The 15,909-nt window shown below is 47.1% G+C and overlaps 2 protein-coding genes across 2 annotated transcripts; both read left to right on the top strand.

Annotated features, from left to right (window-relative positions):
- The first annotated feature begins 1,798 nt into the window (after nucleotides 1-1,798).
- On the top strand, nucleotides 1,799-15,360 carry LOC109472344. The gene is made up of 2 exons (XM_019772058.1): nucleotides 1,799-2,481; nucleotides 13,594-15,360. Exons 1-2 carry the CDS (start codon nucleotides 1,799-1,801, stop codon nucleotides 14,933-14,935), a joined length of 2,025 nt encoding a protein of 674 aa, XP_019627617.1. The 3' UTR covers nucleotides 14,936-15,360.
- On the top strand, nucleotides 12,984-13,597 carry LOC109472345 (protein ANKUB1-like). Its single transcript, XM_019772059.1, has one exon. The coding sequence runs from the start codon at nucleotides 13,038-13,040 to the stop codon at nucleotides 13,416-13,418; it is 381 nt and encodes a 126-aa protein (XP_019627618.1). The 5' UTR covers nucleotides 12,984-13,037; the 3' UTR covers nucleotides 13,419-13,597.
- Nucleotides 15,361-15,909: the final 549 nt, after the last annotated feature.

The raw sequence follows: 15,909 nt of genomic DNA, 5'->3' as shown, positions 1-15,909 counted from the left end.
TATTGGTTTATTCATTTGTATTAACAACAGCATAACTCGCAGCCGTGACATACAGGGCTGAATTCTTATACTTGTTTACAACATAAATCATTAACCATTAATAGTAGGGTCATTAATACACATTATCTACAGATTAATGTCCAGTATGTCCAGGCTGACCTTGTTACAAGACTTTCGTTCGCTTCGTTTGTTGTTTCCGTCACGATTCTTAATCGTTCGGACACGTCTTATGGCAAAGTTGACAACTGCCGTGTACGTACGTACAGGCATATGCCGAGTCAACCTCTGTCTGTCGTTAATTGAAATACACTTGGCTTTAGCCATCCTCTTGTGGGCTTTAGAGCACTGATTGCTGGCATGGCCATGGGTAGACTATTAAATCTTGCATCGCTCAAAGTGCTTGTTTGTTCGTTCCTGAATCCCCCAATGTTCCGGCTGATGAACATTATATCCCAACGCTATTATATCCCACCGGTACAACGGTAATGTTGTTTTTTTTCGAATCGTAGGGATCACAAACAAGCGCTCATTGATAGTGCGGTGACTGAATATTATTTTCCTTGTACCCTGGTTCTGACATCGTCTACCTGTGATAGCCTCGTTGAAGAAAACGCCGTGTAGTTGTAATATCACATGCGTTCCCTGTTGTAAGTGTTGTTGTGTTGGCGTGTGTTCGTCTCTAAAGTGCGTACAGGTGTTGGACGGAAAATCTCATCTCAGTGAGGATCACGCGCCAAAACCGCCGACAAGGTGAGCGATAGACGTGCTGTGGGCCTGCGTCCCTCGCCGTGGTTACCAAACGTGTTTTCGTACATTTCTATCCGCAAACAAACTGCCTAAAGCTCAGCTATGTGCTTTTCTCATCCCGCCATGGCGAAACATACACGTCTGATTCTTCTACATTTACCTCAATCCTTCTGGACTCAAGTGCGAACTGAAATCCGCTAACCCAAATGTCAACAGTATCATTTCTCTGGACAAATCCCCATCTGCTTCAGAGACCTTGGGCAACAAGCCTTACATTTCCTGACACGATGTAGTTTAATGCACCCAAAGATGAATTAATACTGAATGTGAGTCCCCCCGCTTAGGCATAACGCCTGATATTTCACACCAAGTTAAGCAATTGACCAAATGCTTTTAAAAGGTTTCAAAAAACCATTTCATTGCACATCTCGCCTCGCTCTTATCCTTGCGGACTTCCATTATGTTGCCGCAGGTGATATGCTTAAATTCTTTACATTCGTCTGAATTTTCAAAGCACAGGAACAAGAAGTAACCCTATTTCCTGAGCACATTCATCTCTGTAGAAAAGGAAGAGTTCGGATCACCTTTAACATTCCAGACGCCGAATGAGAAGGAAGGGCGAGCATTACAAAATATCCCGGATCGCAAGACGATTTGATGTATTGATATACGTTTTTGTAAAGTAAACCTTTCTCCTCTGAAGTACCGTTCACCGCTAATCGAATAATTCCGCTCGTGACGTGCGTAAGATGTGGGAGACGTGCGCGGGTTCCGTAAAGAGCGCGGCGGTAACGCGCGTCTGGGGAGCGCAAGTCAACTGCACGGGGATGACGGCCGACGGTTTCGTCTGGTGCGCAGCTGAATCTGAACATAATATATGTCGACGTCACGCGGAAACCGGGGTAGAAAGCCGGAACTTTCCTTTAGGAGCTGCCAGACACACTGTAAAACGACAGCAGAGCTGTACTGTTGCAACAGATTGCTGAAGTCGTTTAACGGCGTGAGAGAACAGGTAGGTGCGAATATCAGCGCAGCGCGGGGAGGCACAGCGATGGCAGAGGCTGGGCCGCAGACCACGCTCCCGGCCGTGACGGCGGCAACTCCCGAGTACGGGAATTTCAGCACCACGAACAGCACCAGCTCTGACTGGAACGTGCCGGACAAGTCACTGCAAATTCTGCTGCCCGTGGTGTACTCCATGATATGTTGTATCGGACTAACAGGAAACACGATCGTCATTCACGTCGTCACCCGCATGTCCAGCGCGCGAACGGTGGCCAACAGCTACATCTTAAACCTGGCCATCGCGGACGAACTGCTCCTGCTGTCCACGCCATTCATCTGCGTTGGGTACGTGACCTGGGACTGGCCCTTTGGCCCCGTCATGTGCAAGTTGGTGTATTTCGCAGACTCCATCAACCAGTTCGCCAGTGTCTTCTGCCTGACTGCCATGAGCATCGACAGGTACCAGGCGGTGGTCCACCCCATGACTTCCCGCGGGTACCGTACGATCCGCCGCGCTGTCGTCATCAACGTCACCATCTGGATCGTGGCTCTCGTGGTGGTGTCGCCCGTCCTCGCGTTTGTGGGCCTGCACGAGTCGGAGGGACATGTCTACTGTAATGTCTACTGGCCCAAGCCCGTGGAGGCTTGGAGGGTGGCCTTCATCGCCTACAGCGGCCTCCTCGGCTTCGCGATGCCGCTGACCATCATCACCGCGTGTGCCGTCTTCATCGTCCGCTCCTTCCACCGCCACCGCCGCAGCAAGAGGAGAGGCCAGGCGCGGGACTCCCGGCAGATCTTCCGCGAGCGCGAGCGGACCATTACCCGGGTCGTCTACGCCGTCGTCATCACCTTCTTCGTCTGCTGGTTGCCCTTCTACCTCTTCAACATCGTCAACGAGGTGTCTCCCATCCCCGTCTCGCATAAGAACAAGTGGGTCTTCCACTTCTTCGTGTCGATGCCTTACTGGAACAGCTGCCTGAACCCGCTCATCTACATCGCGCTGAACAGCCACTGCAGGAAGAACGTGTGGGACCTGTGCTGCTCCTGGACAGGGCTGGACACCACCCGCAGCACCGGCCTGGTCCAGGTCACGTCCATCCGCCTCAGCTCGCTGTCACGCGCACAGAGTGACCGGCGATGACTGCATGCGCCACTACTGCAACAACAGCTGAGGTGGACTTTCCCTGCAAATCTATAGGCCACGAGGCGGTCAAGCTCCTTGAATTTTATAGGGAATGTCTGTAATGCAGCCCAAGGTGTTAAAACCGTTTGAAGGAAGTACTGCAGAATGTCCCTTTGTAAGTATTTTCACCTTAGGTTGACCGGGGCGAACTAAAACATAAACTTTTCCCATTACGTACATGTAATGTACTCCAGATCGAAGTTCCGTAACTGTTCATATGAATCCCAGTACAGAGGACGTTATCCATTTGTCACGATGTATGGCAGATCTATTCCACAATGTCAGACGCTGTAGATCAGCTTCATTGTGCAGTCATAAAAGTTGCTATTTTGGGGCGTCTTGTGGGATATATGTGTTGTATCGTTATTCTTCTGACAAGGAAATAGGCTTAATGGATCACTTTACTGTACCATAGGAGCCAAATTGTTCCGCATCGGGCTTTACATGCTACAGAGGGAATTGTTGTATGAGATTGTATTCTTTAATGATCTTTTTCAAAAGACGATATATTTTAAACTGTAGTGGATAACGTACTAGGGGTATGTACTTAGATATCCAAGAGAGTTAAATTTAGACATCTAAATATACATATGTACCCAAGATAAAGCTATATATACTGTAACATGTTCACCTGTTTGTCTAGTGACGGCGTGCTGCTAGAATGTTACTCAAAAATGTTTCAGCTTTAAGATAAGGAGAAGTTTAAACAACCGCTGAAGGAGTACCACCAAAGTAACGAAACCATATATTTGTCTTGAGAATAATATATTTGAAAGCTATTCGTCTTCTTGTTGTCTTGCTGTTTTAAGGGTGTTGTAGTTGTTCTGCAAGTGGCATATATGTGTAGACAAATCCGGGGTACTGAGATGCACATGACTGGCATACGGACGAACCAATATCATGTCATGATATGTAACAATTATAAGGCATCTTCGGTATCATATATCCTTGACATTATGCTCTGAGTACCAGAACGCATGGACATTAGGGAAATATGTTTTATATACGAGTAACAGGTGTCATCCCGGAAAAAGTGAGGGAAGGTATAAGGAAACACAATCTAGATAACGGAATTTCGGGAACTGTCTATTTCTAAAAGGATGTAAAAGACTGACGCATTTCCTGAGTCAATATATCCGATCTGTCTTGATTACTTCTAATATTAGAACTTATGTCCAGTGGTGTGTGCCAAATTCTAGAGTTGTCCGGAAATAGACTCCTTTAGCACTTTGTGCATGTTCGACGCAATTTCCGAGCTTGAAAATTAAAAAGTACTGCTCGTTGTTAAAACTCAATCAAACCTTTCTGCCATTCTGCTTGACATGACGTAAAACCAGGCGACAGTGACCCCTCCTCAGCGACTCAAACGTCCTGCACATGAAGAAAGATGAATGACGCGCCACATGATCGCATTTCCGTGGAAGACATGAGTGGGAAGATTAAGGTACACGCCAAGACGATTAACCTGAGCACTAGTAAGCTGGGCAGAAAGCCTATAATTGTGACTTCGACTGGAGTCAAGTAAAAGTCTACTCGTGTAGAACTCCCAGCGGCCTCATTCCATGACTGTTGCTAATGCATTCCTGCTACGCCGCAGCGTTGAGATGGCATTAGACGGTGGTTAGACGGTCAGTGTCGCAGCAAGGCGGATTAGAACGCATTGAAATCGCGGGTTTCCTGCAAAACGAAGACTAATCCATTACATCCTTCCTGAAATGTTTGTTCAGACTTACTCAACTGCTAGTCTGTGATTGGCGCGTTCTCTGCACAACATCCTGTATTAGTAGAAAATCCAATTCGCTGCAAAGCTACTTACTATCTATGAATGAGTTGACGTAAACCGCACATATTACGAACGTTTCGCTTTTCTATACTTTTTAGTGTGTCTGTGTGCATACCCTGTGTGTACACTCGGTCTTATATACATAGTAATTTACAAGGCTTTCTGCTGCAATTTCCTCGTGGATTAAAATGAACCAAACTAACAGGAGAACATAAAGAGTTTGAGGCTTAACGCTTTAATAGAAAGGGTCAGTGCCCCTGAAGCAATCGGTACCAGAGGGCAGTGGCCGGACACTACACCTGACATTTAAAGGTCTTTTACTCGTGAAAGGTATATAGCAGAAAGGGAATGTACGCCTTGTTGATAAATGCCTTAGGTGATAAGCTTTACTTATGTAAGGTAACCAGTCATTTCCCAGCCTATGTACGTTGGTCAGTTCTGCCCTTATGATAACAGAGGACAATTGCCCTCACCACTGAGCGCTTTCTCCCCTTGTATCTCCGAGTTCGGTGGTTGTAAAGACTATCACAAAGCCTGGAATCCCGCTCCGTTTATGTGAACACCACGTGAAGAATCGGCGGCTTCGGCGTCTGACTGCAGCCCGCAGGTGGCGTTAGTTCATCCCATCACGCCGCGTAATGGAGTCGCGCGATAAGGCCGCGCGGCGGGCTCCACAGGTGGGCGGGGCCGCGGGGAGGACATGCACGGTTTGCTGATTCCACGCTGTGGAAGTGTTGCAGCAAGGTCAAGGTGCGAACGTTTACCCGTGTCCTACAAGAAACATCAAGCGAAGGCAGGGCTCTTAGAAGTTGCGGCGCTGATATAAGATCGATCTAACTTAGTGCGTCGTCATCTTTTGTATTTGCTTATTTATCTTTTAACAAAAAAAAGTAGCGAAATTGTCATGGGGCCCGAGCGAACTTAAGCATACATGTAGTTATTTTACAGACTCTTTGGATTGCTGAGAAAATAGTAAAATTTCACCAAGTAGGCTGGATACGTACAGGGGGAATTGTAAATGTGTAGCTCCTTTGCCGGTTCTGGCAAATTATCGAGCCAATTTTTATCATTTTTCGAGTAATCCAAAGAATCTGGTACAGAATACTGTAGCAGGAAACAGAGAAACCCACGAAAAAACATACGAATCCCTTATAACACCCCATTGTCCCCCGGTAGTGGTGAGCGTTCATGAAGTCCCATTAGTGGTAAGTGCTAAGCAGGAAAAACAGGAAACACATAGCGGTACCGCACTAAGTGAGTATCTGTATCTGTATCTGTGTGGATCCGAATAATACAGAATAACCTCAAACTCAGGCGAAACGTGGTAACACTGGACTGGATATAAAAACACAAAGGAAAGAATTCACATGAACGTGACATCCCATGCTACATAAATCTATGCATGCCGATGCAAATTCATTCAAGCGGCAGGCTAGCTGATGGGTTCTTAAGACTGGACAAGTCGCTCCACTGCATGACGTTATGGGCCATGTCGGCCTTTTTGTCTCCTTAAGTCAAGTTGGATTTCACATTCGATTAACTTCGTTCTGCGTCTGAACGACGGGATTCCAGGTTCAGGAAGCCTTGCTTTCTGAGTGCGCCATTAAATTTGTCCAGCGCTAAAGTTGACGGCAACATGAGGAAGTTATGGCGCCTGGCGCTCCGTCCTCCTACTGGGCAAGTCTTCAGTCGCGCCAGTGAACTGTACATCCATGACGTGATGGCGAGGAGGCTTTTAGTGAGTTATGAAAGAAAAGCCATGTCTTGGACTGAAGCCGAGAACATTTCTCCAAACGAAGCTGACGTCAAAGTGAGCAATTTTACATTCCCTCACAGGGAACGCATTAGTACATATAACGTTATACAGAACGAAATGCATCCTGGCAGGATGCCGCGTAATTGGCAGAGTTGACCCGCTAACCTCTGGGAAAGTACTGAGCTGCTATACATCTTCCTACTGCAAAGTTATGTCCGCGTCTACATTGATCCGCCTGTGTGGCGGCACGTAGACGGAACGCATCGGCTCTGAAGAAAAGTAATGGCGTTTTGTTATACTCTTGCGTCAAGAGGCTGGGTACATCTAAACGTGACAAATGACAGAATAAGGGAAACAGCACCGACGTCCTCCGGCAAACCGTGCCTCTTTTATCACAGTGTGATATGAGCGATTGATTGCCTTTACTGAAACACACCCGTCTGTCACCCATGAGGACGCCTCCTCAGTTAAACACAGACCACCTGCAGGGGTTTTTGTTATATAGTCTCTAGATGGCGGGTTTGGAGAAGTGGGTAGGTGTTATTGTCAGCCTGTAGTCTCCTTCAACTTGTGGCTAACATTTACTCAGCCGTTACACAAATTGGGCTTAAGGTGGATGGTGGTCATGCCACGTCTACCTGTTGCTGAGGAAAATCAGACAAGAGAGCATGAATGATTCATTGTCTCCTTGTCACTTCTAATTTCCCGTGTACTTCAACGGGGACGCACACATTTAATAATGTGTTATCTATATGAAACTGCCTATATGACTTGCCAAGAGGCTATTACGGCTGTCATATTGGCTGACGTGACAGGATCACATATTCTGCAGATATGGAGGTGTCTCACAGATCAGTTCTGATACAGGATCGCACATTCTGGAAGTGACTTACAGAGATTACAGAGGAGGAAATCCGGTTTCACGTCGGTTCTGGTAATGTCCCGGGTATGAGGGGATTCACAGCAGCATATGAATAGATAATCCCTCGATCTACAACTGCGCTCAAAAGATCAGTTCAATGCGTGCGCACAATGATTGTATAGCTGTTTTCTGAGAATTTCAAGTCATTTCGTTTGAAAATTGTGAATGTTTTAAATGAATGTGCTGTGAAAGTAGCTATAATTAAGACTCTTGATTATCTGCCGTAGGCTAGTAAAGTTTCTTTGACTTCGACTAATATTTAGTTATGTAATTAGACTGAATTGATTGTAGCAGAGTCTGACGTAACATTTACGGTGATTTTCTTACATACGTGTCGTTCATATATCAGAATTTCTGTATACACAAATCAGTTCTGTTGGTGAAGACCCTCTAACGCACCTCAGTCAGAATATCTTTTGTACGTGTTTTGATATTTGATTTCCTGAATGATTACTATGACAGGTTGACCGTGAATGAGTAACGTGAAATCTCAACGGGACATCTTCCGTTATTGCTGGATTTTCACGGAGTGCCTGTGGCGTTCATTATTAGCAGAGCCGGTCATCTGATATCGTTTGGAATGTCGCCCGATCTCGTCCGGCTTATGAACATTGATATGGACAGGGCGTAAAATCTACATGTGCTCTCGGCGTGATCTTGGGGCTAGAGTCGCCCTTTTTGTACAGTCCTTACAATAGGTCGGCATATTAGCTCTTGGTCATACAAACATATGGGGGTCTCACATATAGCTTATAGCTTATTCTTTCGCCAACAGTCGATGGAAACAAAGGAGTGTCATCGATGCGAAGATTGGGCTGCTGATAGTTTATGACAAGCTAATTTATTACAATTCGATTGTCAGTAATTATCTGTCATGATTTCGGGATTACGTCTAATTTTTCCATATCATTACAGTAGACAAACGTAATCTCCCAATAATTTGCCTCTCATCTATCCCATTAGGCTACTCGTCACACTGGATTAAAGATAACACAAGTAATGACGGTTGCGGTTTGTACAATATTACAGTTTTATGGAACGACGACTTCCATCCTGACCTTGCTACCACCTTCACAATAACTCGTCTACGTGTAGCTACAAATACTAAGCAAATTATGTAGCATTTGAAATACCAAATCACCCAGCCGTTTAACAACATTTGCCCTTAAACCGATGGCGCCAAATTGGCATATATAGGGGCAATGAAGCAGACGCTACAGGGTAGTAACTATTATATGGGCATGTATACTGTAACGACCTTGGAAGAGAAGATCATTCCCCACCCATTCTTTCATACATAGAGTTCCCTCAATGTCTGCCCCTGGTGCTGAACACTATCCACGCACAGACACACATGCCTGTCCTTGGTGCTGAACATGCCTGCCCCTGGTGCTGAACACTATCCACGCACAGACACACATGCCTGTCCCTGGTGCTGAACATGCCTGTCCTTGGTGCTGAACACTATCCACGCACAGACACACATGCCTGTCCCTGGTGCTGAACATGCCTGTCCTTGGTGCTGAACACTATCACTAAATTATGTGATGGACATATGCATTAGCTTAAGATAAATGTACAGATAGTAGCAGGTTTGTCATTTCCTGTCATATACGTGATATCCTGAATCCTTACTTATCCTATTCCCGTTAGTTACAACCCTTGTAAGTCTGATAGCTCGTCATTCATTCAGTTTGATTCCCCTCGAGTGAGACCTGTTGCCCCGGCCTGTCGTGCAACAGTGATGCCACCATGCCGCACGTGGGTGGGACTCGCCTTCTTCCTTTCTTGTACGCGGTTCGAGTAATTGATCCGGAAAGACAGAGCTATTAAACAGCATCAAACTGACGTCTGAATGTCATGTTATATAGAGACTTGCAGCCAATGCTCTGTTCATATTACCAAAGGTATATGTCAGTGGTGCCGCCTAGTCGCACTAGGATGTATACATTTTGTCCGTACCGCTACTGACGTCACAACGAACCCCTCCATGCACCCCCTCCTCCGCACGCTTTTACATGGCGGTTCATACAAAGCTGACGATGATTTGCTGTGTGTATCTTCTTTCTTCTCTCCATCCGTTTTTGTTGTTAAAAGAAAGTGCAATTATGATTCATCACATCATGACGTCTCAGATGCTTTGGACGCCTTATTAGCAATATTAGTACTTTTGATCACACATTACAACAGGCATGATGAAATACTGCTTAATTACTTGAACTATTAAAGTGATTAGGCGTGCGGAGACAGCTGTCACATAGCCTTAGAAGTACCCATTTGAATAATGTAGCTTCTTCTTTGAATAATGAAGGCTTTAATACATCAAAACGTTCTAGGGCTTAAAACCTAGCAAGTAATCAGAACCCGGTATGTTACCTATCAGCGCGTAGTTGAAGAAACAACAAAGCCCAGTGGGGTCCGTAATGGAGGCTATATCTTCCGTGGCATCCTCAATCAATCTACAAACATTTCAGAGTGCAGGACCCGTTTCTTTACAACTAGACTCTAATCATGCGTATCCGGCACTTTTTATCACTACGATCTGTGCACACATGCATTACGCACCTACGTTATCATGTACGTCAGAAGTAGTAACTGACAGGCTATTAGGCACACGCGAGTGAAATATCGGAGCTCTAAAAGCTCGGCCTAATTTCTCAAGAGAGCGGTGTTCACTGCAGTGTAGTAACACTGAAATACTGTGAAGTGTGGCAATGAAAGTTGTCTAATCGCAGGGAACGTACACACGGCAAACATCTCGACGCTTTTTTGTGCGTCAACAATCACAATTTACCTGGTTATATATCCATATCGTTTCACACAACTTTTATATTGCGCCAACAAACTCAGGTACCTGTTGCGGTTACGAGCAGATTCGTGGGAAGCCAAAACAAATCACCAGGATATGTTAACTTCTTTAAAACGGAATAATGAGTAACTTGTGGTTTGATGGCGCCAGTTCGAGCCGCTTCTCCCATCTGTTTGTCTGGAGCCATGTCTTATCTTTACAAGCAGCAGAGGCGGTTTCAAGGCTGTTCCGATCCCTCCACCACCTGTGAGGTGACTTGTGCATACGGGAACGTGGAGGGGAAATCGTGTTGGAGTATCGTTAGTGAAGTGTCAACTGACAAGGAAAACTACACGGCTATTTCTTGTGTTTGTGTGTGTGTGTGTGTTTGTGCACGTGCTTGCGTGCGTGTATATGTGTAATACTGTGTGTGTGTGTGTGTGTGTGTGTGTGTGTGTGTGTGTGTGTGTGTGTGTGTGTGTGTGTGTGTGTGTGTGCGCGTGTGTGTGTGTGTGTGTGCGTGTGTGCGTGCGTGTGTGTGTGTGTGCGCGCGCGCGCGCCAATTTAGGCTTCCTGTCGCCTTCCCTTGTTCCATACTGCATCTATCCCAGCGCAGTGTCTCTTATATAATGGACTAGCCAATATCATAAATTACTTCACGTCCACACGACGTGAGACAGTTATCTCATCATCCCTCTGGCAACTCTGTGTAGAACCAAGGATCCCGAGTTGAACAGGCAAGACCCTAAATGACAGTTAGTGCAGTATGCAGTAAGACTTATCACAGCCTCTATAGTTCTGTGTAACCTAGGTGCCATTCTGCTTACTTACCTTCCGCTTTGGCAGCGACTTTTGAAGCAACTATTGAAGCGGACGTTAATCAAACAGAATGGTGCCCATGGTAAACCCTGGCCAGCTGGGATAAACTGTCCTCTGCTATTTGTAAAGCTCACTAGTATATTGTATATTGCCTCAACTGCGTACCACAGATCCGGCTCAGTGGAGCCTGCCCTTCATACACACACACAGACGCACACACACCGTAGCACACGCACACGTACACACGCATGCGGGCGCGGCGCACACCGGAAGCATGGTACTAGTTATTATCATGCTCAAGCGCTGAAATCAGTGAATTTGCATTCACAGCGCCTTCTAGCGGCCAGATTTCTCACCCGAGCTTCCCCCTCTACATATTATGTCTGAAAACACAAATGCCCCTTGTATTGCTGCAGTTGAAAGCACATCCCTACATACACACGACGAAAGTTCACGGCTTATGTACGATCATGATCGTGCCGTGTTCAGCCGCCTGACCTTTCCAGTTCACCTGGTGGCTTGTAACTAAATCTTGCCCACTTTGTCGGGAAAACGTGTTCACAGCTTCATGAAACGGGCTGGAGCGCGTGACCATCCATGTCTTGAACTTAAATAATTGTTTTGGGGTGAAGTTTTGCTTTGCTAACGTTGTTTATTTTGTGTCGCTTAAGTCTAATTAATTTCGCATTACCTCGAGGCATTGTTCATTTGATTTTTCGGACCGATATGAAAACATTAAGTTTTAACGTGCCCTTCGCCCCACACTCCAGACAAATTTTGGAGTAGGTTTGACGATGGCAGTATTTGTGGTAGATAATCCCTCAAGTTTTTAATGCTTTGATGTTGTCACGTGACGATTTCACCTAGGCATAGTTTTGACAAAACACCTTTTAGTGGCACACTCTAAAAGTAGTCGAGGACTGCGAAGTGCGTCCCACTAGTGCCCGGGGACTGTGTTCGTGTTACTCTTCAGCAACCATCCGGAACAACACTTGTGAACTCTTGGCCCCGGAATGAGCCAACTTTAGCCTTGCCCATCTAAAAGTGTCCTCAAGTGCACCGTCGGTTGCGTCAGGAAAATCGACACAATGTTCGTGTTCGGTGTCAGGATCAGAAGTGCTGCTAGATAGAGCACTCACCTGCGGAATTACACACTCTTGAGATTAAAAAGTACTATTTGTACGACCGATTTTACCCTGGTGTTTTTGTTTGAAAACACCGTGAATGTGTGCAGCCCACCCTTGGCTGCAGGTGTGCGGCTTCCCGTGAGCCAGCCAGTGTAAACACTGGGGCTGAGCTTACGCGCAAGCATTGTCCCATCTACTCCACATGCCCGGCTCGGCTATGGTTGTTAACGTTGGCCTTCTGAAGTCAACCAGGTGTGGCGCCTGAACCACTGTTAGACACCGGTACAACACGCGATGGTGTCAGGGCCTCTATTCAACGTCAAGAAAGGCTTTTCTTATTGCGTGCAGGCCGCATCGGGCAGATTGTTGTGGAGACACGCCCTGCACACATACAACACCGCCTCTCGTTACAAAAACCTCCCGATAATCCTGTTGCCTTACGAATAAAGCACCGGGGAACTGAGGCTCACTGACAACTATGGCACGTAATATGGCTTCGAGTACTTTCTTATTAATCAGATCGGTAACCACGGAGTTAGGTGGTTAAAGTCCACTTAATCACTGCAAGTGCTACAGTTAATAAGTTTGCTTAATATTCCGAGGGCTTGTGACAACTAGCAACCGACCACTGCGACGGAATTTGAACGGGACGTTGTACGCCTGCATTGGAACACTAAAGTGCGATGATGGAAAGGATAAGGGGCAGAAACAAAGGCACTGTTTGTTCAGCGCAAGACGAATCGGTTGTCGGCAAGCAGCTAATGTGTGTTTTGCCCTCTGAAGTGAATTGGACCGGCGGTAAGCCTGCGCGCAGTACGTAGGTGAGTTACAGTAGATCGAACTGTGTCTTAGCAACCGCCGCGGACAGATCAATTCTCACCACTGAAGGGTCGACACCTGCGACAAAATGAAGATTTTCGTGGCTTTCGGGGGGCACAGATTATCCGTCAGGATCAAACCAGGACTGACAAAGGCCAAGGCCATCAAGGACATGATAAGGTACAAGTTTGACGTGTCGGCGACGGAGCAGGTTGTCATCTTGTCTTTCGCCGGGTCATCGCTGCAGGACGAGTGGGTTCTGACAGACATCGGTGTCAGCCAGGCCTCGACTCTCAAGTGTACAGTCAAGGACGTGGACAGACCGATCCTGTTCATCCACTCCGTCTACAACGGACAGACTATCGTCATCCTGGACGACGAGAATGTCAAACTTACGGGACAACGGTCGGGGAACTGCGGGGCCTCGTTTCCAAAAAATGCGGTCTACCTGTCACCACTTTCCGGCTGACGAAAGACGGGGTCGGTATGTATGACTGCAACACTTTAGATCAATACAATGTAGAGATCGGAACTACGTTAAGACTGGAGACGTGGAATGGGTGGAATGACTTTCTAAAGGCCGCGGCGGACGGGAATCAGTCGCTAGTTAGTCTCTACACGTCGTCGAGACCCAGCGTTGCTAGGTTCCAAAACCGCGTCGCCATGTTTATTGCAGCGCACTTCGGACACAGCTCGCTGGCAAAACAGTTGATCCGCACCGGGACGCGCCCGGACGACCCGGTCGGAGAACACCCCGCGCGGCAGTGGTGCCACACGCTGTCCCACGTCGAAAGGCTGAAGACGCCTGTGCACGAGGCTGCAGAATTCGGACAGCTGACGGTCCTGCGGGTCTTCCTGTTCTACGACTTCTCCTGCGTGACGCAGCCAGACGGCCACGGGCTCCTCCCGCTGTCCTACTCCCTCAGGAACAAGCACAAGGAGTGCGCGCTGTTCCTGCTCAACAAGATCAGCGTGATTCTGAACTGCCACGGCTCGGGCATGGTCTGTTCCATGAACATCTACAGGAAAATGCGGCGATGGGCGAACCGAGCGAGGACTCGCGTGTGTCTGTTGAACGGCATCGGGGGTGCCCTGTACCAGCGGAACCAGGACGTGTTCAAGGAGAGGGGACTCGTGGGACAGGGCGTTATCGTGGACGGGTTCGGCAGAAGCGAGAGGAGCGCCGTGCCGAGGTCCAAGATGCCGCGCACTCCTGCCGACACGTTCAGGATCGGGATGACTAACGTGAAAAACATCCTTGTCATCACACCAACCAATGGGAAGAGGCCCCGACAGGAGGGAGGTCGCTGGAAGAGGACAGCGACCTCGAGGGCCGGCCCAGGCGCATCTAAAGATCTCGGACTATCTGTAACCCCGCATAAAGAGAGGTCGTCTCTACACTTACCGAGTATGAAAAGCGGAAAGTGGAGCGCGTCTGTCAGAGGCAGCTTCAGCTCACAGAAGAGCGTTGAAGGTACGGAAGTCGCCGGAGAAACTAAATCCTTCGGAAGAAAATCTCCGGCCAGACTGGCGCTCCCATCACTTGACGTGACCCAGACAAACCAACGACTGACCACCGGCCAGTCGAAGGGCCCCCTCACGCCAAGGAGCAAAGCTTCGCGAGGAAATCATGCTAAAAATGGCGGGGACCTTGTTTTTGGGAGGCCCGAGGGCAGCCATCCGGTAGTCAAGTCGCGGGTATCGGGACAACCCCCTGAAGATTCTCCCGACAAGAGAAAGACCAAACAGGCCAGCGTCATCCACCAGCTGCCGCCCATAGCCTGCCACACCAACACAGAGCTGTCCAAGGCCTTCCGTAACGCCTTCAGGACGATCGATTCACACGAAGACGCCAAGGGCTGTTTCCAGGTCGCCGCCTCCTTTAAGGAAATGCCCTTCCTCAAACAGATGAAATTAGCCGCCCGCCTGACCAAACAGAGCGTCAAGAATCAAAACTCAATATTGCAGAAGGGCGAGGTCAGGTAGCAGTCGAGCTCAATCTTTGCCAGTTAGGGACGCAACGTCAGTTAATGACTTAAGAAATGACTTAATAAGAAATCCGTAACGTGACGATAAATGCTGTCGTCGAGAAAACCCCATAGATTTGGACACGAAAAGGTGTGCTTGATTGAAAGGACATGTGCCATGATGACAAGTTGATCCACTTGATCTTGCCCTATGATGTGTGTTGTTGCACCTTGTTCTAAATACATATGTATGTAGACAAACTGGTACATACATATCCGCCGAGGTTTGCCATCAATCTAATATTGAAATATAGTATTTTAGCCCTTAAAGCAAGACAAGTATATGATATTAGTCACAAATGGTATATATACAGAGAGAGATATGTTTTATATTTTCCTAAATCTTCCATCGATGCTGATTTATGCTTTGAAGTGCCGATTAAATGCCTGAATTAACTTTTTGGATTGTTATCACCTTCTTTGTGTTTGTCTCTCATTATGTTAGGCGTTAAGGGTAGGACAGTCAAAATACACAATTCAACCTTGTAACAAACAACATGGTCTGTTTTCACATACCAGACACTCTCTCAGTCTATTATATTGGTAAAACCAAGGAGGTCCCACATGTAACGTTATATAAGCTCGTCGGTAAAGCACTTTGGCATTTAACCAAGCCTCGTAGCGATCATTTGTAGAGAACCAGCCTATTTCGGCATATGGTACATGTTTCAAATCATATATTGCTTCATGCATTTCTGGTGGTTTGATTAGGTCACTGGCCATGCATGGCACCCAACTCGCGTAGTCTGTATTACCTATCCAAGCAGACAGAGGGCGCCCCTGCTTAGTGGCCCATGCATGGACCAGAGGACATATCGGTACTATCTCTGGGCGGCCAAATTCCCCTTGCGATTCTCTGAATTATCTGATTCTCCTTATATACTAAAATTTATGTGCTACGTGTTATCAAAAATCACAAGGGGAATTTGCCCA

The sequence above is a fragment of the Branchiostoma belcheri genome, unplaced genomic scaffold, assembly GCF_001625305.1.
Source record: "Branchiostoma belcheri isolate BF01 breed outbred unplaced genomic scaffold, Haploidv18h27 scaffold27, whole genome shotgun sequence".
Taxonomy (NCBI): domain Eukaryota; kingdom Metazoa; phylum Chordata; class Leptocardii; order Amphioxiformes; family Branchiostomatidae; genus Branchiostoma; species Branchiostoma belcheri.
The sequence above is the reverse complement of the archived record's forward strand: the minus strand, read 5'-3'. Positions and strand labels throughout refer to the sequence as shown.